Below are 21,615 nucleotides of genomic sequence, written 5' to 3' on the forward strand. Positions count from 1 at the left end.
CTCTCTCTGACTGGGGGCTCAATTTTTCGGCCCAGTCACAGGAGTGACATCTTTCTCCGCCAACTCCCTCTCGACTCTCGGCCTCTCCAACTGCTCCCCCCCCCAAAAATCGCCCCGTCTCCCCATCTCGCCTCTCCCTCCACTCTCCGCATATCCCTCTGCTGCCCCTGGTCTACTTGCCAACCCGATCCCTCTCTCGTAAGACTTGTGCTACCCTCTTGCCGCTGCCAATCTCGATTCTTCCGTTGCTAACCCAGGGTTTTGCCTGTGTGTTCCAGCTTCCGGTAACCTGCTTCGGCCGACGAGACTTAAACCGAGAGAGAGAGAGAAAAAAAAAAAGGAAGGAGAACAAAAAAGAAAAACAAAAAACCTCCGTCGATACCTACAAAACCCACGGACGACTCAGGATAAAAAGGGGAAAATCCCCTCCCCTCCTCCCCCCCCCCCTCCCCGCTATATCAAACAGCCTCGCGAACTAGCACTTCGATTGCGGCGATACCGACCCTATTTCGTGCCCCCCTCGAGCGACAATGGATGATCTGTCGTGTCCGCCTCACTCACTTACGTAGCTGTTGGACCCTGCGCTGTCGCACCTTGTTTGTTCGACCGGACCTTATTCGCGCCACAGCACCGCCCATTCGTTCGCGCGCCCAAGTGGCCCTTCGTCCCCCATGACGTCCCCGTCCTCGTCCTCGAGAAGAGAGCGAGCGTCCAGCGACAAAGCTCAACCTGCGCCCCTCCCGCAACGACCGGGTCTCCCCAATCGAACCATTTCCGCCCCCGCCGGTGGCCTGTACAGGCTGGATCCGACCAGAATGGCCATGGACCCCGGGAATAAGGTCGAACGGACGCTGGTGGAGGAGGACGAGAATCCGCCATCGGCCGGAGGGAACAACGGGGTGTCAACCCGGGTCGCTGATGAGGTATGCTGGTCCGCGTGGGATGGAGAGGTGGATGGATGGATGATGCATCGGCAAGCGCGCAGTGTTCGCTGACCGTGGGGTGTGTTACGCAGACTACGCCGAAGCCGAATTTCCCTCATGTGAGCATCGCCGTGGTTGGTCCTGACCATGTCGGCAAGTCGACCTTCATCGAAAGCGCCCTGGACATGAAACACCCGCTGTCCTCCCGATCCACGACCAAGAAGATGTCCCTCGATGGGACGGTCTACCTGGTGCGTCTGATGGAAATCGAAACCCCCGAGATCTCGATTGGCAGCAAAGGCGAGGTCAACTGGCCCCTGCTGGGAAACGACTCGCCGCCTACCGTGGACGGCGTCCTGGTTCTACACGACGTCACTCAGCCTGCAAGCTTCCCCGAAGTTACGGGTCTACTAGGTGGGTTTCATTTCCCGTCGCACCGCGTCTGGTCCCCGTGGCGCGATCCGTTGGCTACAGACATGGACATGGACATGGGCTGATGCGCTGCAGACTCCCTAACCGCCTCTGCCATCCCGTTTATCCTGGTCGCCAGCAAATGCGACATACAACCCCCTGATAGCCCGGTGGAGCCGGCGTTAGGTGGCTATGAAATTCACCGGACCTCACCTGATTCCCCCCGGTCGCAGAAGATGTGCATCGCCTTGGTGCTGCGGTCTGTGATTAACAGCAAATATGGTGAGTCCCCGACTGCGACTCTGCAGGATGACCCGTGTTTCCCCTTATCGATCGATGGGCGAGGAGAAAAGGGGAAGGAGGCCCGCATCGGCCAGGCGATGATCTATCTGGTCGAACCATCCAACGATGTGCCTCATTCCACACCCGCATGGCCCGCCGGGTTGGCGCTAGCTCGCGACGCGGCCTGCAGTTAGCGTTCGCCTATCTCCTGGGGCTTGTCATGACCCGCTGGGCTGAGCGCTGGACCTCGGAATTGCATTGCTGTCGTTTTCACGGGATGCTGACGACTTCTTAGACCTCATCGATTATACCCCCAACCCATCCACCACCCCGAATTGGCATCATACTCGGGCCAACTCAGAAACCCCTACAGCCGTGTTCATAGGAGCCGCAGGCGGCCCGATCACCGGAGCGCTCGATCCAGGAGTCGACGGGTACGGTGTAGACCGTCAACCCGGTGACCCAGCCAACCTGGCTTCCAATGGACAGAACTTTCGCTATGCCCGGAGCAACTCGCATCCGGTGCGACCGCTCACACCTCCAGGGCCCCGACTGAACTCGCGCAAGCAGTCGGCGTCCGGGGACTCATCGCCAGGAAAGGACCTCAATCGACAGCACCGACTGCATACCGCGTGGCGCAACAGCGCCGGGTCAGACGCTTTCAGCAACTTCCTGGAAATGGGGGAGGAGTTCGACGGGCCCCGGAGCGCGCCCTCGAGCCCCGGAAGCAAAGACCAGACGCCCAGCGAGAGCTCGACCAGTGACGCCGGCTTTACGTTCGACGAGCTGGTCGATCGTTTGATTGCGCAGCCCATGTCGAAGCACGACTCGAAGTTCGCCTCGATCTTCCTGTGTCTGTATCGGAAGTTCGCCGCCCCATCCACCCTACTGAATGCGTTGGTCAACCGGTTCGAACGGAACGAGCGGGACATCACGGACCAGCTCAATCGCATCGCAGTCCAGCTGCGGCTGCTTGGTGTGATGGCACAATGGGTGTCGGAGTATCCGGGCGACCTGGCGTATCCGAAGACGCGCAAGCGGATCACGGATTTCGTCACGACGCTGGAGAAGAGCCACTTCTACATGTTCGCGGCCAAGGAAGTCGGGTCATATCTGGAGGCCAACGCGGACGACGATAACATTGGATGGCCGTTCCGAGACGGCGACGTGGAGGAGTTCGACTCCTCGGAGCCCCCGTTGCTGTTCTCCGGGCGGAGCTCGCCGTCGATATTCCTGGGGGCGCCTCCGCTCAGCGACGAAGGCGAGGAGGAGGAAGAGGACCCGATCTACAACATGAGTGCGCTGGACCTCAGCGAGGGCGCGCCCGAGCCGACGTCGCGGCTGTCCGCATCCATGTCGAATTCCTTCACGTCCGAGAAGCCCGGCACGATCGCCACCCAGTCCTTCACGTTCCTCAACATCGAGGCCGCCCAGAAGGAGGGCGAGCAGCTGAACCTCACGCCGCGGATCCCGCTGACGAAAGTGCAATGGCGGCAGCTCATGGAGATCCCCGACGAAGACTTCGCGCGCGAGCTGACGCGCATCGACTGGATCATGTTCAATGCGTTCCGGCCGCGGGACCTGGTGCGCCACGTCGCGATCTCCGGCGTGGAAAAGGACAAGATCCAGAGCCTGAAACACGTCAACCGCATGATCAAGCAGTTCAACCACCTGGCCTTCTTCGTGGCCAGCGTGATCCTGCTCCGCGACAAGCCCAAGCACCGCGCAAAGGCGCTGGAGAAGTTCATGAACATCGCATTGGTGAGTATTTCTCATCTCGCACAGCATAAGCAGCAGGCCTTCCGCATAAACAAGTGACTATGCTAACCCCCGCACAGAAACTCCGCCGCCTAAACAACTACAACTCCCTCGGGGCCGTGATCGCCGGCATCAACGGAACCCCGGTCCACCGACTGTCGCAGACGCGCGAGCTGGTGCCCGTGCAGACGCAGAAGGACTTCATGAGGCTGGTCATCCTCATGGGCACGCAGAAGAGCCACTTCGCGTACCGTCTGGCATGGGACAACTCGTTCTCCGAGCGCATCCCGTTCCTGCCGCTGCACCGCCGCGACCTGGTGTCGGCCGAGGAGGGCAATAAGACGTTCGTCGGCGACACCAAGACCCGCATCAACTGGCGCAAGTTCGAGGTCATGGGCGAGGTCGTGCTTGGGATCCAGCGCAGCCAGAAGACGCCGTACCCGCATATGCCCAAGTTCGAGGAGGTCGAGCGGTTGATTTTGGATATTAAGCTGTCGGGGGATGATGAGGTATGCCCACCCAACCCTACCCAATTTCACCCAACCTAAACCCAACTCCAAACCTCAAGCTTTTTCTCGTGTGACATATCCTAATGAATGGTGTGTGTGTGTGTGTACAGGACTTGTATTCAAGAAGCATGCAAATAGAACCCTCCGCTGGCGGCGACACCGGACGGAAGATGAAGTTCGGCTGGTTACGGTCGTGAGATAAGACCGGGAGGGGGGTTATGACCGACTACCACAGCGTGCGCAAGCAGGCTGACGAGTACTATGATTGTGATGATCGTCATTTGATGATGTACATACACTTGTTACTGTTGATGTTGACTATAGTTGATCCTACTATGGTGCACCAAACTATTGAAACTTAAACATTATCTACTACTACTACTACTACTACTACTACTACTACTACTACTACTACTACTACTACTACTACTACTACTACTACTACGTATATTGTTCAAGCATGCCACGTATATATACCACTCCGCAGTCCATAGTTATACTGTACCACCGAAATCTTACTCTGGTCTGAAGCAATGCTCGTATATACTGTCAAGGAATACCCTGCGCGTATAACCGAATTACTCTCCATCTCGTAGGTCCAGAGTAGCTGTAACTACTCGTAGTAGTATAATATAGTCTGCGACCCACATCACGTGACTACAACCAAACCGCCATCCATCCATCCATCCATCCATCCATCATCCCCGTAGTTAAACCAAACCCAACCCAACCAAACCAAACCAAACCACGCATCAACTCAACCCAACCCAACCCCAAATAATAAAAAGAAAGAAATCAAAAAGAAAGAAAGAAAAAAAAAAAAAGAACAATGACCGCAAAAACAACCTACCGCGCCCTCCTCCGCGAACTCCCCCGCCGCAGCCTCTCATCGCCCACGCCCCTGCAGAACCGCGTCCGAGAACTCTACGGAAAGCACAGCCAAACCCCATCCACCACCAACACCAGCACCAGCACGCCACCCCCAAAGAAACAAGCAGAGGAAGCAGAGGAAGCAGAGGGAGCGAGGGAGCGCCGCATCGCGGAGGCGCGGCAGTTCGCGATGTATGCGCGCGCGCAGCGCACGTATGCGGAGCTGGTCGAGAGGTATAATCCGGGGATGACGCTGGAGGAGGAGGAGCGGATTCGGTTGACGGCTAGGAGGGTGGGTTGGGATTTGCCGGTTGAGGTGAAGAATTGATTTTTGTTGGTTGGGATTTGAGGTTTATGGGAGAGGTTAGGGGGGGGGGGGTTGGGTTTGTGATGGGATTGAGAAGGGGAGGAGAGGGAGGAGAGGATGGATGGATGGAGAGAGAGGATGGATGGATATGGATGGATGGATGTGGGGAGAGGATCTGATATATGGGAGTGGATTGGAGTGGATTGGATTCGAGGATTAAGAGGGTTGGGTGACGGAGGGGATGAAGACAGAACCAAGAAGCTGGGGATCGAAATGGGGCGGGTTGATTGAGGGTAGATGGTGGAGGGTGGATGGTGGATGGATGTTATTCATGGGTGGAGTTTGGGGTTACGTTACTATTTATTATATTGTACATGGCTTGTTTTCTTCCGGTTTCTGGCTGGATTGGTGTACGTGTACGTGTGCGTGTGTTTGTGTTTGTATGATATGGTGTATATTACTATGATTATGGATTGGGTAAAAGTTTGTGTTCATTGTGCGATGTTTAGATTGTCTAGAGAATTGTGTCTAGAAATAGGTGTGTGTGTGTGTGTGTGTAAGCTATAGGTGTAGAGCGAGGATGTGGGTATAGCTGGGTAGGATCTGTCGTGGCACGGAAGTGGACGGACAGGACCAGTCTAGCTGGCCCTGGGATGGAGTGACGATGCTGTCCGTCTTCTGTCTTCTCTCGGCCTGCGTCTCGGTTTATCTGCATCTGTCTGCGTCTGCTAGACATCCAGGCTGTCCGCAATCACCCCCCCAGCTCGACCTTCTCCATATGCCTCATCAACGTCGACGGAATCTCCTCATCCTCCAGCTCCACCTCCATCTCGATCGCCGTCTTCGGGCGACTCTTATTCAGCCCCTCCAGCAGCGTGCAGGCCTTGCACACCCGCTGACTGGAGATATATCCGCAGCGCTCACACGTGCCCAGGACCTGGGATTTGACCTTGGAGCCGGGCTTCTGCGTCTGCCTCTGCTTCTTCCTCCCCGAAGAAACAGGCAACGTGATCTCCGTCTCCCGGTCCTGAGCGGCCTCATCCTCCGCCAACTTCCTCTCCATCTCCGCCATCTCCCCGCCCCTCGTCCGCCCATTCTGACTGCCACAGCCACCCGCCGCCCCCTCGCCCTCCCCGTCCTCATCGCCGCCCTTCCCCCTCACCTCCGCAGGCACCAATCTCGCCATATCCTCACCACTGCGCACAATATCCAAGATGGAACTGGGCCTGATCTTCTCCAAATCCTTAATCAACGTCCGCGCACTGCCCCGGAACGCCTCGGGGGAATAAATGCACTCTGTGCTAAAGTAATCCAACTGCTTGTGGTGCGCATACAGCACGATCTCCTTCTCGTACGCGTACTTCAACGGCTTACTCCTCTTGACGTCCGACGCGGCCGAGCCCGTCACGATGCTGGTCCCGCGGGCGAGACGCGGCAGATCCCCCCGGAGCAGATTCATCATCACCGTCTCGGCCACATCGTCGGCGTTGTGCCCGGTCACGACGTGCTTGATGCCCAGGCGGGCGGCGCCGCGGTCCAGCGCCTGGCGCCGAAACACGCCGCAGTACGTGCAGTTGCCCTTCTTGCCGACCTGCGCGACGACCTGGTCCATTGTCCATCCGTATAGCTCGCCGTAGCTGACGATCTCCAGCGGCATGCGGTATTGCTGGGCGTTGCGCTTCACGGTCTCGAGGCTGTCGTCGCGGTAGCCTTTGATGCCTTCGTCGATGGAGAGGAGGCAGAGGTCGAGCCCGTAGTCGTAGCGTTCGTTGAGGGTCTTCAGGACGGAGGCAAGTACTGTGCTGTCTTTGCCGCCGCTGGCGCCGATGGCGATTCGTTCGCCCCGGTGGAAGAGCGAGGTCGTGGTGATAGTTTCGTGGACTTCGGTCTCGAAGATCTGGATGAAGCAGACACGGCACAGCTTGGAGCGGTCCTTCGGGCGGATAATCACCGCCCGCTGGGTGTGGCAGATGGCGCAGGGGGAGGGGGCCATTTTGGGCGGTTGGTGGGTGAGCCTTGGTGAGTCTTGGTGGAGAAAGCGATGAGGGGAGAATTTTCGATAACGGCGGAGTTAACTATCGATAAGGCAGGGATTAGTCAGATAGGCTGGCTGTTTGCATGGTTTGTTTGTTTGGCCGGAAGGGATGGAAAATAAACACAACAGCCGCAGGCAGAGCAGAAAGGACTAAAGATAGTGTATTCTATGACAACCGCCGTCAATCTAATAACACATGTAATGTAACAAGATGATAGATAGTGTACATATACCCCGACCGTCGGTAGTTTACATCTTCCCCTTAAGCGCGTTGGAGATCATCTCACGACCGGTGATTCTCGACGTCGCCCACAGAGTCGGGAAGTCCAGGGTGCTGGAGAAGGTGTCCGCGTAGCCGAAGAACAGCATCGGGGGAATCCAACCACGCGCGTATTCCAGCGCGAAGCACGACTCGTCCATCTTGTACTGCTTGACCTCGCCGCGGCGGAGGTGGTGCACGCTGCCCTGGGGGTAGACCTCGGGCTCGAAGGACCCGGGCACGTAGGCGAGCTGGGTTCCCTGGAGGATGTTGAAGTAATCGTCGGCGGCGTGGCGGCCGGTGTGGCCCTCGGTGCCGATGGCGGTGCCTACAATGGCATGATGTTAGAGAAAGCAATCAATCGATGGAGCGAGCACCCGAGAATGGGGCCCGCCGTCCGGGAGAATGGAGTGGACAAACCGAAAATGATCAGGTACTCGGTGATGCCTAATAGGCGAACAGATTAGTCCAGCCGCTAGAGACAATTATAGATGGAAAGAGGGGACGCACTAGCATGGATAATATACATTGCCCCCATCGCACCGCCGGCATTGTTGAACACCCACTCCTGGTCCAGGTTCAGGTGCGTGCCGGGGACCTTCTCGTCCAGCTCGGCGACAATGTAGTCGACGACCAGGCGGGTGTCATTGCCGTGGGCCGCGATGGCGCGCTGCGAGAGGTCGTGCAGGTGCGCGGGATCGAAGATGTAGAACTGCTCGAGACGCGCGTCCAGGTAGGTGTACAGGCCGGCAAAAAGGGCCAGGAGCGCCACGGTGAAGCTAAGGCAGCGCATGGTGAAGTGCCGGAGGACGGGGACGGGGAACAGGGGATGCAATGGACCGACGGAGGGGAAGAGGAGGAGGGAGGTGGAGAGGGAGAATCAAGAAAGAAGGCAGATGGAACGATTGAAGCCGTCGACGGGGAAATTCGAGTTGCCCGATCGGGAATGGCGGTGTGGGCTGGCCGGGGGCTGGCCGGGGGCTGCCCGGCTTAGTCAGGATCAGGCCGGGGCAGGCATCGCGAGGCATCAACCAAGATTCCACCGATTTCATCACAACTTCCTCCTTCCGGCCTCTTCCATATTAACTCGTTCGCCCAAATAGATAGTATCTAGCCGTCGGCTACAAACTATCGATCTCGACGGGGCGCAGAGTGGGATATGTCTGATCGCATTAATCAAATTGCCCGACTGGCCCATATGACTCCTCCCCCCATGCACCCTGCGGACGTGCCACTTTCGCCGTGATTTAATTTCCAGCCCGTGATTCTAATCCGAAACGGTCCAGCTCCGTGGCTGACTGCGGGAAATTATGCTTGCCTGGGGTGACGAATCCACTCGCTTCCCCTGATCTAAACTCCTCTGGAAGCCTTCGCCGCCGCTGTGACCCGGTTTGACCACACTTCCTGCACGGAGCATTCCGTGGGACCGTTTCGAGTCCAGGATGGAGCATCCAAGACAACCCTATCGGTCCACTCCCTCGTGGCCCACTGGATCCAGTCGAAGCGGCCATCTTCGCCAACTCTGAGGGCACATGTCGCAACGGTAGTCACGGCAGCAACGGCTATGAGCATTTAGCTCGAACGTCTCAGAGGCTAAATGGGCCCGGCTGTTTCTGCTTGATGAGTGCCAGTCCTAATTTTATCCGTCCCAACGGGCCCATCGACGGCGACGAGGGTATAAGAAGGCAAGCCAGGTCGGGCCAGAGAATTCTTTCTTCAGTCAGGAACAGTGAACGTTGACCGCACATTGAACCACCATTACCCACCACAGTCTTTCCTTGCATCAATCAATCACCATGAAGGTTGCCGCTCTTTCTCTCGTTTCTTTGGCCACGGCCGCCTCCGCCGCCTCCGTCTCCCGCCGCAGCGACTTCTGCGACCAGTGGGGTACCGACACCGTGGGTGACTTCATCATCTACAACGACCTCTGGGGCGAAGACAACGCCTCCAGCGGCTCCCAGTGCACCGGTGTCGACTCCGCCAGCGGTGACACTGTCGCCTGGCACACCAGCTGGTCCTGGGAGGGCGGCAGCGATGACGTGAAGTCTTACGCCAACGCTGCTCTCCAGTTCACCGGCACCCAGCTGAACTGCATCTCCAGCATCCCCTCCACCTGGAAGTGGTCGTATGTTTTCCTTCCCGGCCACCCGCCTGGCCCGCGCTGACCTAGACAGATACACCGGCTCCGACATCGTCGCCGACGTCTCGTATGACATGTTCCTGGGCTCGACCGCCGACAGCTCCTCGGACGAGTACGAGATCATGGTCTGGCTTGCCGCCCTGGGCGGTGCTGGCCCCATCTCCTCGACTGGCTCCCCTGTCGCCACCCCGACCATCAACGGCGTGACCTGGAAGCTGTACAGCGGCCCCAACGGCGAGACCACCGTGTACTCCTTCGTTGCCGAGGAGGAGACCGAGTCCTTCTCCGGTGACATGCTGGACTTCTTCACCTACCTCATCGACAACGAGGGTGTCTCCGACGAGCTCTACCTGACCACCCTGGAGGCTGGTACCGAGCCCTTCACCGGCTCCGACGCCGAGCTGACCGTGTCGACCTACTCCGTCTCGATCGAGTAAATCAAAACACTGGGTGTTACAGATGACAGAGGGGTGGGGAGAGGGGGAATGTAGGCGCCGTGTTTCAGCTCCCTGGGCAGGATACCGAAGGGCATACATAGTTATAGGATCGATTGCCAGTCGAGGGCGGGGAGGGGATGCCTCGATGACGCGTGGGAGGAGGGGGGCGATCGAATCACCGCATGTAAATAGGATCTAATTCAGTTGGATTGACAACACGTTTTGGAGCATCTAAATATAACTCGAGAAGTAGTCCGTAGAGTGAAGCACACTGGGCAGGCTGGCAGGCTGGCAGGCTGGCAGGAAGGGGGAAGAGGGAAGGGGGGGGGGGGAAGCGCCGGCGTGGTGACAAGAATAGCAGCATCACATCTCCCAGCGGTTCGGTATGCGGCGAGTGATCCCGCCTGCAGTAGCGGCGCTTGCCGGGGCGGGCGCTTAAGTGCAGCAGCAGCAGATGCCAGCAACCCTAACCAGGAGGAGAAGAGGAGAAGAGGGGAAGAGGAGGAGTCAAGGACAACCAACAGACCACAGCCAATAACGCCCTGATCTCATTGGAATGGATCCCTACGCTGCTAAGGGAGCCCGACTGGAGAGAGCCATTCAAAGCCTTGAAAGCCTTAAACCTCCGCCCTCACGCGTTCCAGGATCGTGCCGCTACGCGCTCACCTGCCCGCCCTTGATTCCTGCATCTCGTGTCTCGGGCATTCCCCCCCCCTCCTCCTTCTTCCTTGCCAATCATGGCCATGCTCCAGTCGCGCGCCAGCCAGCGATCGGCCCTGCATGGATGGGCAGCGAGTGCTTGATTGACGGAGGAGGCAGCACTGACGGCCTGGATGGACCTGGATGGATGGGGATGAATGATGAATGCATGCAATGCGCGTCGCCGTCCTTGCAGCGCTTCCAGCCTTCCGGGGAGGATAATGCCCTTATATCAGGAGGGCTCGCCGGTCGAGTCCTCCAGCTTCTCATCTCATGAACACTTCACGGGGTCAGTCTTGCATCTGTCTGTCCCTCTTCCTTTCCATCTCTCTTTCTGTCGTCCTGACTATTTGAGCAGACCTCTTTCCCTTCCGGTCGCTTGCTTCCCCCTCCAGCCCGACCGTCTCAAGCGTGTCTCACTGCTACGTCTGGCCTCCCATCGCCATAGAGATCTTCACATCTCCGCAGTTGACACGACAACGCACATTCCTTTCCTGCTGGCAGGATCCTTCACATTCTTTGCGAGTCCTCGACGATACGACCCCTCCTCCTCCACTATTGCTCTTGCTTCTTTAATCGGTCTATCCCGCGCCGTCGCTCGTCTCTTCTTCTCCGGCTCTCCACACTATGGCCGTCTACCCCTACTCTACCTATTCCAGCTTCCCCTCGCCCACCATGATGGATCTTGACCGGTCGGCGCTGCAGGAATTCATCATGCAGCCCGTCTCGCGCGACATGGTTGCCCATCTGGCCCAGCAGGCCTCGCTGGTCATCCGCTGCGAGGCCCATGTGACGGCCCATCACGCGCATGGGCAGCCCACGCCGCCCAGCACGCCCCCCTTGGACGCCGGGCTGCCCCCCCTGCCCTCGGTAGAGGCCTTCATCACCTCGCTGGTCGCCCGGTCGCAGGTGCAGGTGCCGACGCTGATGACCTCGCTCGTCTACCTGGCGAGGCTGCGGGCCAGGCTGCCCCCGGTGGCCAAGGGCATGCGGTGCACCGTCCACCGGATCTTCCTGGCGTCGCTCATCCTGGCAGCCAAGAACCTCAACGACTCGAGCCCCAAGAACAAGCACTGGGCGCGTTACACCAGCGTCAAGGGCTACGAGGGGTTCGGATTCTCACTGCCCGAAGTCAACCTGATGGAGCGCCAGCTGCTGTTCCTGCTGGACTGGGACCTGCGCGTCGAGGAGGCCGACCTGCTGCACCACCTGGAGCCGTTCCTCACCCCGATCCGCCAGCGGTACCAGCTGCAGGAACAGCTGCAGGAGCAGCACCAGCGCGAGGCCATCCTGCGGCAGCCGCGCGACTGGCGGCGGTTCCACGCCTCGGCGGACATCATCGCCAGTCGCCTGCGGCGGCAGAAGATCGAAGCGCGCCGCATGTCGACCGACCCGCCGGCGCGGCGTCGCATGCCCGCCAGCCCGGCGTCGTCGGTGTCCTCCGCCAGCTCGAGCTCGCAGAGCGCGTCGCCTGGCTCGCTGGCCGACTCCGACCGCTACCGGCCCTACCCTCCCCGCCGCCGCGCCGCCTCGCCCCCCTCCGTCCAGGAAGTCCCCCGTCTGTCCCGCGCCGACACCCTCCCATCGCTCAGCTCGCGCGCCTCCAGCGTCGCCCCCAGTTCGCGCGGTGCCACCCCCGCCAGCCTGCGCGCCTCCAGCTCCATCACCAGCATGGAGGAGATCCACGTCCTCGACGGCGCCCGCAGTCCCTCGCTGAGCGGCGGCTACCCGGCCATGAAGCCGGAGGAGCTGCACGCGTCCGCGTCTGCCGGCGGCAAGAAGATGCGCATGTCCGGCTACGCCCCCGGCGGCGGCCACCCGTTGCACCAGCACACCGGCTTCGTGGCGAGGTTCCTGGCTTCCGCCACGGGGTCCTACATGGGCGGACGGCGGCATTAAGCTGGTCTTGATCCTTCCCTCCCCCCTCTCATTTCTCTTCCTCCCATGTCTTCTTCTATCTAATACCCGGCGACTGTGTCTTTTGTTTTCTTTCTTCATTTTTGGTGCTCGAAAAGCAGTTACTTGAATACCCCTCCCTACCCTTCTTACTGACACTACTAAGCATCCGACCCTGGTGATGGACGGACGACGTTCTGCATTGCACCGCGGCGTTGATTGACTGCTTCTCCTTCTCTGTTGATCTGTTGCCCTTTTTCTTTTTTTTTTCCATTTTTTTCCTGCACTGAATTGATCTGATGCCGTGCCGAGTCTGACCAGATTGAGATTTGTGTGTTGTATTTTGGTTGTGTGGTGTATGTATGAGATAGTAGCTTAGTAGCTTAGTATAATAGATAGTAAACCTGACTATACCATACCATACAAAAGTGTCTTTGATTGTGGCTGTGGTAGTAGTAGTAGTAGTAATTACTACTACCGTAATAGATAATGCGTAGTAGATCCTTGTGGGCGAGTTGAACTGAGCGATTGTGAGGGAATTGATTTGTGAATGCCCGATCCGGAAGAATCCCGATGGTAACCGCTCCCCCCCGTCTGTCTGGCATGTCGACACGACAACACGACTATCAAGAATGTGGTGGTGGTGGCGACGACAGCGGCGGCGATGATCTGTTGAGGAAGGGCTCGAGCTCGAGCCCGAGCCCGATCGGGGATTGTGGTGGTGGTGTGTGCGTGGCCGGGAATGGGGATGCCGTGGATGGCTTATACAATGTACTACTATACATAGTTAGTTTTCAGGTGGCGGGATTAATTCCTTATAGTTATTGCTTTGCTCCCCGAGGTCCGTCCCCATATGCCACCCACCACTACGGACGGAGAACGGAGGACCTTGGTCAAGGTAGGTAGAATAGCAGATAACTAAGTAAGTAGTAAGTGTGGTGGCGGGCGCTGTGTGACTGTGATTGACTCAACTTTAGTAGTTAGTTATTGATTTCTTTCAGTAGTAGTACACCTATAGGTACGGAGTATAGAGAGCCAGGTAATCGCCAGTTATCTATCTCCACTATGTATCTACTGTACTATGTACTATACCTCCGACCATTCACCTAAGTACAAAATACAAAGTAGGTATAGTTAACTAGTACTTGGGCCTCTGATCATCCACTATTGCATACAAGCACCACACTATCTAGATACTCTGTACTACCACCGCCCGCCAGTACAACCACACCCGTTGACCCGCTGGACTATTGATGCTTGATGTACCTAGTACCTTACCTGTAGACTACCCACTCTCTCTTTGTAGATAGAACTATCCTATTATTGCTATTGTAATTATTCACCGGATGAATGAATTGGTCTTCGAGACTCTGCCTATTGCTACATTGCCGCTTTGGGAGTCGAAAGAAGGGAAGGATGGAGGCCCTGCCCCACCCGAATGTGCCTGAAACAGCCGGGTCGGACCAACCACAACCGCGCATTGCAGCGCGTCGGATGGATCCGGGTATTTATAGCGCCCGGCTGGCCTGGGAGCCTATGAGCGGGTGGTGCCAATGGTGCCAATGCTGGGCGTTCGGTCGGGGGTGTTTGGACGGTGTTGATAGATAAGTAGGTACAGTAGTACTGTGTAGATAAGTATCGGGTAGTTACTTGATATGAGGGAAGGGTCTGGGAGGAGCGAGAAGCCAGAGGAAGGATCTCCGTCGGGGGTCAGTGCAGACGCCGCCTGCAGGTGGAAGTCTGGAACATGGCCCGAATTCCCCGACTAGGACTTGTACTTAGTAGAAGATAAATAGTAAGTAGTGTAGAAGTAGAGGAAGTGGCGCCCGCCCAGAACCGAGTGTCGTCATTTTGGTCCGCGCGCCCAGCCCTGCGCCGCCCGCTTGCGTCGGCTTCTCCAACCAGCCCGCCCGTATTTATCAACACGGATCTCCGCCTCCGACTGGTCTTTATCATCTTCTTCATCTCCATCTCCACCCATCCCGGCAGCCTACTTCTGCCCATCGGACCCTGTCTCTCGTTTCTCGTTCTATGTCCGATATCTCTCCGCTCCCATCACCGCCATCACCGCCATGCCCCTCACTATCCTCTCCCAGACGCAGCTCCGCTCCCTGCTGCTATCGCTCACCCGCGACCAGATCATCGACCTCCAGCAGAACCTCGCCAATGCTCTCCGCGACTACTCCACCGGTAGCCAGGAGAAGGGCTGCGCCGCCGCCTACCAGCCACAGCGGACGGCCATCACGCGCCAGAACGGCTGCACCACGCTGTTCATGCCCGCCAGCACCGGCCACACCCTGGGCATGAAGATGATCTCGCTCCAGGACAACGGCCAGGCGGGGTGCTCCGTCGACCCCGGCCTCGACCTGCTCTCGACGTCCACCACTCGCACGGGCTCCTCGTCCGCCTCCTCGCGCGTCAACCAGCGCAAATCCATGTCCTCCATGTCCTCCGACGCCAGCGAACGATCCATCTCCTCATCCCACGACGGCGCCGAAACCGAAACCGAAGTCGAAGGCGAAACCAGCTCCTCCCCGTCCAGCAGCCGCAAGTCGCTCTTCCCCGGCTGCGTCAACCAACAACCCATCGACACAGGCCTCTCCAACACCCTCGGCGCCTGGCCCGCAGCCGGCACCCGCGACACCTCACCGCAAGGCAGCGTGACGCTCCTCGACGAAACCAGCCTGCCGTTCGGGCTCATCAACGCCCACGAACTCACCCCCTTCCGCACCGCCCTCACCTCCACCATGATGCTCAACAAACGCCGCCGCATCCGCACAGTCGTGGTCTTCGGTGCCGGCAAACAAGCCTACTGGCACATCCGGCTGGCCCTGACCCTCCGCGGCACCGAGATCAAACGGGTCTACATCATCAACCGATCCTTCGAACGCGCCGCCCACCTCCTCCGCGATATCTACAGCCCGGAGAACAACAGCTGGCGCAGCGACGTCAAGTTCTCGGCCGTGAGCACCGACTTCAACGACTACCCGCGCATCCTGCACGACGCGCTACTCAAAGCCGACGCCATCTTCTGCTGCACCCCCTCCATCGACCCCCTTTTCCCCGCCCACATCCTCACCTCCCGCGACGGCCGCCAAAAGGGCCGTCTTATCACCGCCATCGGCTCGTACAAGCCGCACATGACCGAACTGCCCCCCGACCTGCTCCGCGACGAGGTCCACATCTCGACCTCCCATCGCCACTTCCATAAACATATCAAGCGGAGTGGCGTCGTGGTGGTGGATAGTCTGGATGCGGCGCTGAAGGAGGCGGGGGAGATTGTCCAGGCGGGCATCAAGCCCCATCAGGTTGTTGAGTTGGGGGAGCTCTTGATTGTGAAGGAGGCGTCGAGGGGCGAAGCTGGGGGAGATGATGGGAAGAGTTTGAGGGATTGGGTGGAGCGCGGGAACGTCATTTATAAAAGTGTGGGCATGGGGTTGATGGATTTGGTCACCGGTGGGGATTTGGTTCGGTTGGCCAGGGAGATGGGTGTGGGGACGACGTTGGAGGAGTTTTGATTGTTTACTTGCCTTACCTTCTTCTACCTTCTAGGGGGGTTATACCTTTTACCTACCTTCTAGAAGGGAAGGGGTTGTTGGTTTCCCTCATTCCTCCTTTGTTCGCTCTGCCTTTTCTTTTCCTTTCTTTTTCCTTTGACTTTTTTTTCACCCCCCCTCTCACGGCCTTATTCTTCGTTGTAATTACTTTACTTACTTGATATCACGATGCTGGGCATGCATTTCAGGTATTTGCGGAGGTTATGGTTATGACCGTGGGTGTGGGTATGGCTTTTTTTGCTTGATGCTTGATGCCTCCTCATGTTTGATTTGACTTGATGGATTGGGTTGGATTGGTTTGCTTTTTTTTTTTTTAGATTAGGTTATTGATATCCACTTGACGGACTGGCTAACTGGCTGGCTGGCTGACTGAATTGAATCGAATTGAATTGAATTTACTTATCGATTTGCTTGTCGTAACTTGATTGAAAGGAAATTGCAGTCAATCAAGATTGTCGAGGGCTCTTATGAAGTAGAAGGAGAAGTACTGGAGCGAGCGCTGTATGTATGCATGCATACATGTATGTAAGGAACGAATGTGACTGCGTCCGACTGAGATGCTGGCGAATAACACATATATAAGTAGCACGCACTGTCCAGAGCAATCTTGATATGATATGATATGATATGATAGGTAGGTAGCCAACCAGCCAGCCAGCCAGCTACCCAGTTGACCAACCTGGGGAGGGGATAATTATTTATGCTTGTATGCAACAAGTACACCAACTACCAAGACAAGGGACAACCCTAGTATAGTTATTTATTCCTCGCCAGCAAGCAACAGCCCAGAAGCCAGCCATCATCCATCACACAAGGATATCTCGTGTACCTATTCCCTATTCCCTATTCCAGCGGGTCGCTCTTATAGTACCTTGCCCGTCTATCGCACCTTCCTGTAATACTAGCTACATCAATACCAACCCAAGCCCTATCCCGTCCTATCTTATTTACTTATCCTCTTCGTCTCGTCTTCTGTTCTACCCTGTACAAGAATATCCAGCCAGCCAGCCAGCCAACCTACATTCAGTTTCCCCCACCAACATCATCATCATCATCATCATCATCATCACCACCACGAACACTCGTTTTCAACCAATCAGTCAGTCAGTCAGTCAGTCACTCGCTCGCTCGCTCACATCACATCACAATCAACAATCAATCAATCAACAACCAACAAACCCATGGGCCACAAAATCTCCGTCATCCACGGCGTCAAATCCGAAAACTACTACCGGCCCGGCAACGCCATCAACGAGATCTGGGTCGGCGACGTCGAGCTGATCTCGCGTCTCCCCTTCACCGACTCCGACATGGCTCAGGCATCTTGGCCTAAAGGCCAGTTTCCGAAGATCCCGTGGCATAATTTTATTATTCCGCTGAAGAGGGGGTTCGATGCTCTGAAGGGGAGTGTTGGAGGCAATATGCACGTCGTGAAGGAGGTAGTTGGAGGCAACTTGCACGTCGTGAAGGAGGCAGTTGGAGGCAACTTGCACGTCGTGAAGGAGGCAGTTGGAGGCAACTTGCACGCCGTGAAGAAGCGCAGCGCTGGCGCCGTTACAGAGGCCATTGTGGCTGCGGCGAATGTGCACACCATGAAGCACAAACTCGATACCCCCAAAGAGAGCAATTCCTCAACCACCTTCTTCCACCACAACCACTGCTTCCTGTTCCTCGCCGGCGCGATGCTCTATTTCTTCGCGTACGAAACTTGCAAACTCTCCGAGAACATCTGTCGAATGGAGCTTCCATCGGGTCGCAAGCTCGGCGTGGATATCTACTATGATAGCTACAAAGCCTGGCTCATGAAGAAGCGTATCGTCGCGATGGCGGCCATCTGCTTGGCATGGGTTATGTGGGCGTTGGGGAGTCTGATCATGACCGTGATCCTTCGGAATCTGGGCCTGGACTTCCCCCGGTGCCAGACCACGTATACTTTGGTTCTTAATGTGCCCATGCTCTTCTTCTGCGCCAGGGCTTGTGTCGCGATGGGCCATATTCGGCGTCAGCAGGACCTTCTTGAGTTGCAGTCGCTCAGGGAGCATTTGGAGGAGAGGGTCGTGGATAATTCTACTCGGGTCTAGGGGGTGGAGATCCAGCGGGCGGGGGGGGGGGGGGAGGGGGTTTGATTTGAGGATAGATGGGCGTTGGGACATGGGCTATATAGTTATTTGCGGCAATTGTTGGGCATAGGAACAAACTGGTTTGGTTTGGGGAGAAGTCAACTGAATGTTGGGAGTTTGGCATATCGATTATTGCTAGACGAACGTCGAATCATACATACATAGGTAAGTAGGTAGTTGAGGGGATACTGTATACTATCTGGACGGACAATCCAGTCTAATGCAAGGTTTCCATTCTATTTTCCATCTTTCGAGAACAGATCCCTCCAGAACTGTTTAAACCCGTACCCCTTCGCCTTATCCTCATCGTACACACGCGTGGTGTGCGACGTGCTCAGAGACTCGAAGATACTGGCGGCCTGCGGACCCGAGTTCCGCGGACGCGCTCTTTCGGTGGCTCGTCGCTTGATCTCGTCCGCCAGGGTCGGGGCCACGTCCGCGTAACAGGCTGATAGCTCGCGCTCCAGGTTGAGGTAGGGTTTCTGGGCCACGGGCGGCGCTTGCAGGTTGTAGGTGCGCGTCTGGGCGTTGATGTTCTTGATTGTTAGGGCGAGGAACGATCGCTCCGTGTGGAGGTATTGGGGGTCGCGGAGGGGGGGGACGATTGGGAGGGGTCGGGTTTGGGTGGGAGGTTCAGTACCAGCACCATCCAGCTGTCCATAAGCAGAAGATGCAGATGGAGAGTCCCCCCTCAACGCCCTCTCCCCCACCCTCTCCCTCTCCCTCTCCCTCTCCCCTCCCCCACCCTCCTCTCCGCCTCCGCATACGCCTCCGCCCTCCTCATCTGCACCCCCAACTCCCCGCCCTCACTCGCCACCAACCTCGCCGCATGCCGTCTCCACTCGCTCCTCAACCGCGCCCGGAACCGATCCACCTCCCTCTTCAAATCCTGCTGCTTCTCGATCCACGGCGGCACGATCTCCTGCTTCTGGATCAACTTGTTCATGAAATACTCCGTCGTGTCGATGAACGGGCTATTGGCGTTATGGTCCGTCTGGGTGTTCACGCCCTTTCCGCGCCGGATCTTCTTGAATTGCCCGCGCGCGATCGCGTCCTCGATCCGCTCGTTCGCGAGCGCGGTTAGGCCCTGCAGTGTGGCGGGCATGGGGCGCGCGGTGGAGGAGAACCGCTCGTGGAGTTCTTGGCGGAAGGCCTGTCGCTGCTGCTGCTGCTGCTGCTGCTGGGAGGTGTCGGAGGGGTTCTTGTCTGCGTTTGCGTTTGCGTTTTCGGTTTGTTGGAGGAGCGTGTAGGTTGCCGTTAGTTCTTTGGCGGTGGCGAGGCGGAGGCCGGGAGATTCTTTGGGTTTGGGGGTGAGGCGCATGTCGACGGGCTTGGGTTGGGGGTGCGGGGGTTTGAAGGTCGTGCGGATTCGCTTTCGGGAGTCGTCGAGCATTCGCAGCGTGATGTCGTGCGTGCTCTCCGTGCCGCTCCAGGGTTGCGCGGAGGCGATGGACTGGGTGCCTTGGCCGGCGCTGGGCTGAGCGGGAGGGAGGGGGTGTCGTCGTCAGTATTGATGCACTATCAATCTATCTCTCTTGCTGTATTCAAGAGTAAAAAGGTGGTAAACATACCGGCAGATGAACAATCGAGTGCGCACCCGCATACTCGCTTTTAAACGCCGCCGCGGCCACCCTCTCCTCCAGCTGCTGCTTCAAGTCCTCCGAGAACCCCGCGTGCTGCATGTCTCTGCGCGCGGCCCGGCCGCCTTCGAGCATCGCTTGCTCGGTCATTTCGGATAGGCGCCGCGCCATGGCGCCCTTCTCCGGGGGGTCTGGTTTCGAGGAGGACTCGCCATTGTGTGCGTCTGTCGGTGGAGAGGTGGCGGTGGTGTTGGCTGTAGTAGTGTTTCGCCGCACACTTGTCGTCGAGAAATGTTGTCTTGTTGAGATTGAGACACGCCGTGGAGTGGCTGCGTTCGTGTAGAGGGTGCTTACATGCCTTCTGCTCATTTCTGGCTGTTGTAGATCAACACACACACACACACACACAGACACAGAGAGAAGACAGAGACAAGTAGTTTATGTAGAGATACGGAGTAATGAACGTAAGAAAGCAGGTAAGATACTCGATAGATCGATGGTACTTCCGCTCGCTCGCCGCGGCGATTACGTCAGCCACCACCTCCGCGGCGCTCGAAAAGTCTTGGCTTCAACTTTTGGTTTGCATCGCCCATCCGCTCCAGTACGTCTGCGAATCCAGCCGTCCCTCCCCGTCCGCGCGTCAGCTCCAGCTCAATCCAAACTCAACTACCGGTGCGAAAAAAAAAGGGAACGACAGATCGTCACAGCAATCATGCCCGCGAAGGCCGTTTCCACCCGCCTCAACGGCATCCGGCTGCAGTCGATCGGCCAGCTGCGCGTCAAGGCCCCGAACAAGAATGATGGCGGATCTTGTACGGCTATTATGTCGTCGATGTTGAGTACGTTTCTCTTTATTGATGGTGCCGTTTCTGGTGTTGTTCGGAAGGGGATTGGATAGCACTGGAGAGAATTGGCTGTTGGATATGAATACAGACAGACAGAGACAGGTATGCCGCATGAGTGCACGCACACCCGCTAACATCATCCCCTGGAACAGGTTGCTGGGCCTCCCAGGGCTACACCGCTGAAGGGTGCGGTGCCATCGAGCAGCAGTTGAGACAGTGCATGGACGCGCCGGTATGTTTCTTCTTTTCATTCCCCTCCTCCCTGGCATTGACAACCAACTCTCACTCCCGCTTTTGCCCGTCCATACTAACCACCCATCCTTGACAGAAATCCAAGAACAAGCGCAGCGACGCCATCAACTACCATCTCTCGAGAATGTACCCCAAGGTGGTCGGTCCCAAGAAGAAGAAGGGCGTTATTGGTTGATTCCGTCCTCTGTCCATCTACCTACGTACAGACGTATCGTTTGTGGGATGCATGCCAATGGTTGTCTATCTGGCTGGTCATCTGGCTGGTTATCTGTCTCGACTGGGCATATCCGGTGATGCTTTTCTCCGTTCTCTCTTGTCTGGTTTAGCCTGGGATGGGTTACGGCTCTATTGCCCTGCTGAAAGTGGGGTGAGGTGAGATGAGACGCAGCGAGACAAGATGAGATGAGTTCCCAACGCGGGGGGATGAGACCAGACCATGCCGGGCAGGTTAACCACTTTTTTTTTTTCTTTCTTTTTTTTTTTTTTTATTCTCTGATACGGAGTTATGGGTTCGGGCAAGCAATTACCCATTCATTCGAGTTCGATTTAGATGAGCGTGAGCGTGAGGCCCGGGGGTGGGTGTGCTCGTGATGTATATTATGTGTGTGCATATCTGTGTATTGTATTTGAAAGACTTCGGTTTTGGTTATGGTTGTCGGTCTTGTAGGGTAGGGTAGGGTAGTGTATGTTGTGTAGGTAGTTGGGTTTAGTAGTATATAAGGTACGGTTATGGGT

At 57.0% G+C, this 21,615-nt stretch overlaps 10 protein-coding genes across 10 annotated transcripts; 7 read left to right on the forward strand and 3 right to left on the reverse strand.

Moving 5' to 3' along the window:
- Positions 1–583: 583 nt before the first annotated feature.
- On the forward strand, positions 584–4,263 carry BO70DRAFT_361811 (putative Ras guanyl-nucleotide exchange factor RasGEF). The gene is made up of 6 exons (XM_025543132.1): positions 584–923; positions 1,016–1,337; positions 1,431–1,616; positions 1,912–3,377; positions 3,455–3,883; positions 3,994–4,263. Exons 1-6 carry the CDS (start codon positions 672–674, stop codon positions 4,078–4,080), a joined length of 2,742 nt encoding a protein of 913 aa, XP_025399605.1. The 5' UTR covers positions 584–671; the 3' UTR covers positions 4,081–4,263.
- A 345-nt stretch (positions 4,264–4,608) lies between these two features.
- Positions 4,609–5,118, forward strand: BO70DRAFT_31538 (LYR motif-containing protein). Its single transcript, XM_025540306.1, has one exon. The coding sequence runs from the start codon at positions 4,713–4,715 to the stop codon at positions 5,079–5,081; it is 369 nt and encodes a 122-aa protein (XP_025399606.1). The 5' UTR covers positions 4,609–4,712; the 3' UTR covers positions 5,082–5,118.
- A 431-nt stretch (positions 5,119–5,549) lies between these two features.
- On the reverse strand, positions 5,550–7,090 carry BO70DRAFT_387052 (putative PP-loop ATPase superfamily protein). The gene has a single exon (XM_025545874.1). It carries the CDS (start codon positions 7,051–7,053, stop codon positions 5,812–5,814), a length of 1,242 nt encoding a protein of 413 aa, XP_025399607.1. The 5' UTR covers positions 7,054–7,090; the 3' UTR covers positions 5,550–5,811.
- Positions 7,091–7,096: 6 nt separating this feature from the next.
- On the reverse strand, positions 7,097–8,474 carry erg2 (C-8 sterol isomerase ERG2). The gene is made up of 3 exons (XM_025540304.1): positions 7,865–8,474; positions 7,775–7,801; positions 7,097–7,682 (listed from the first exon to the last, which is right to left on the reverse strand). The coding sequence occupies exons 1-3, from the start codon at positions 8,145–8,147 to the stop codon at positions 7,345–7,347; spliced, it is 648 nt and encodes a 215-aa protein (XP_025399608.1). The 5' UTR covers positions 8,148–8,474; the 3' UTR covers positions 7,097–7,344.
- Positions 8,475–9,008: 534 nt separating this feature from the next.
- xgeA (putative endoglucanase) lies at positions 9,009–10,019 on the forward strand. Its single transcript, XM_025540312.1, has 2 exons — positions 9,009–9,479; positions 9,529–10,019. The coding sequence occupies exons 1-2, from the start codon at positions 9,151–9,153 to the stop codon at positions 9,929–9,931; spliced, it is 732 nt and encodes a 243-aa protein (XP_025399609.1). The 5' UTR covers positions 9,009–9,150; the 3' UTR covers positions 9,932–10,019.
- Positions 10,020–11,308: 1,289 nt separating this feature from the next.
- Positions 11,309–12,529, forward strand: BO70DRAFT_291028 (cyclin family protein; the record flags this gene model as incomplete). Its single annotated transcript, XM_025539384.1, has 1 exon — positions 11,309–12,529. The coding sequence occupies one exon, from the start codon at positions 11,309–11,311 to the stop codon at positions 12,527–12,529; it is 1,221 nt and encodes a 406-aa protein (XP_025399610.1).
- A 1,833-nt stretch (positions 12,530–14,362) lies between these two features.
- BO70DRAFT_361814 (putative proline utilization protein PrnX-like) lies at positions 14,363–16,308 on the forward strand. Its single transcript, XM_025543133.1, has one exon. It carries the CDS (start codon positions 14,599–14,601, stop codon positions 16,042–16,044), a length of 1,446 nt encoding a protein of 481 aa, XP_025399611.1. The 5' UTR covers positions 14,363–14,598; the 3' UTR covers positions 16,045–16,308.
- Positions 16,309–17,264: 956 nt separating this feature from the next.
- Positions 17,265–18,164, forward strand: BO70DRAFT_404430 (uncharacterized protein; the record flags this gene model as incomplete). Its single annotated transcript, XM_025547074.1, has 1 exon — positions 17,265–18,164. The coding sequence occupies one exon, from the start codon at positions 17,265–17,267 to the stop codon at positions 18,162–18,164; it is 900 nt and encodes a 299-aa protein (XP_025399612.1).
- Positions 18,165–18,307: 143 nt separating this feature from the next.
- Positions 18,308–20,231, reverse strand: BO70DRAFT_428967 (DnaJ family domain-containing protein). Its single transcript, XM_025548028.1, has 3 exons — positions 19,775–20,231; positions 18,949–19,680; positions 18,308–18,856 (listed from the first exon to the last, which is right to left on the reverse strand). Exons 1-3 carry the CDS (start codon positions 20,150–20,152, stop codon positions 18,440–18,442), a joined length of 1,527 nt encoding a protein of 508 aa, XP_025399613.1. The 5' UTR covers positions 20,153–20,231; the 3' UTR covers positions 18,308–18,439.
- A 159-nt stretch (positions 20,232–20,390) lies between these two features.
- On the forward strand, positions 20,391–21,334 carry BO70DRAFT_361815 (mitochondrial 37S ribosomal protein mS37). Its single transcript, XM_025543134.1, has 3 exons — positions 20,391–20,622; positions 20,781–20,860; positions 20,957–21,334. Exons 1-3 carry the CDS (start codon positions 20,496–20,498, stop codon positions 21,053–21,055), a joined length of 306 nt encoding a protein of 101 aa, XP_025399614.1. The 5' UTR covers positions 20,391–20,495; the 3' UTR covers positions 21,056–21,334.
- The last annotated feature ends 281 nt before the right edge of the window (positions 21,335–21,615 follow it).

The sequence above is a fragment of the Aspergillus heteromorphus genome (assembly GCF_003184545.1).
Source record: "Aspergillus heteromorphus CBS 117.55 chromosome Unknown BO70scaffold_11, whole genome shotgun sequence".
NCBI classification, from domain to species: domain Eukaryota; kingdom Fungi; phylum Ascomycota; class Eurotiomycetes; order Eurotiales; family Aspergillaceae; genus Aspergillus; species Aspergillus heteromorphus.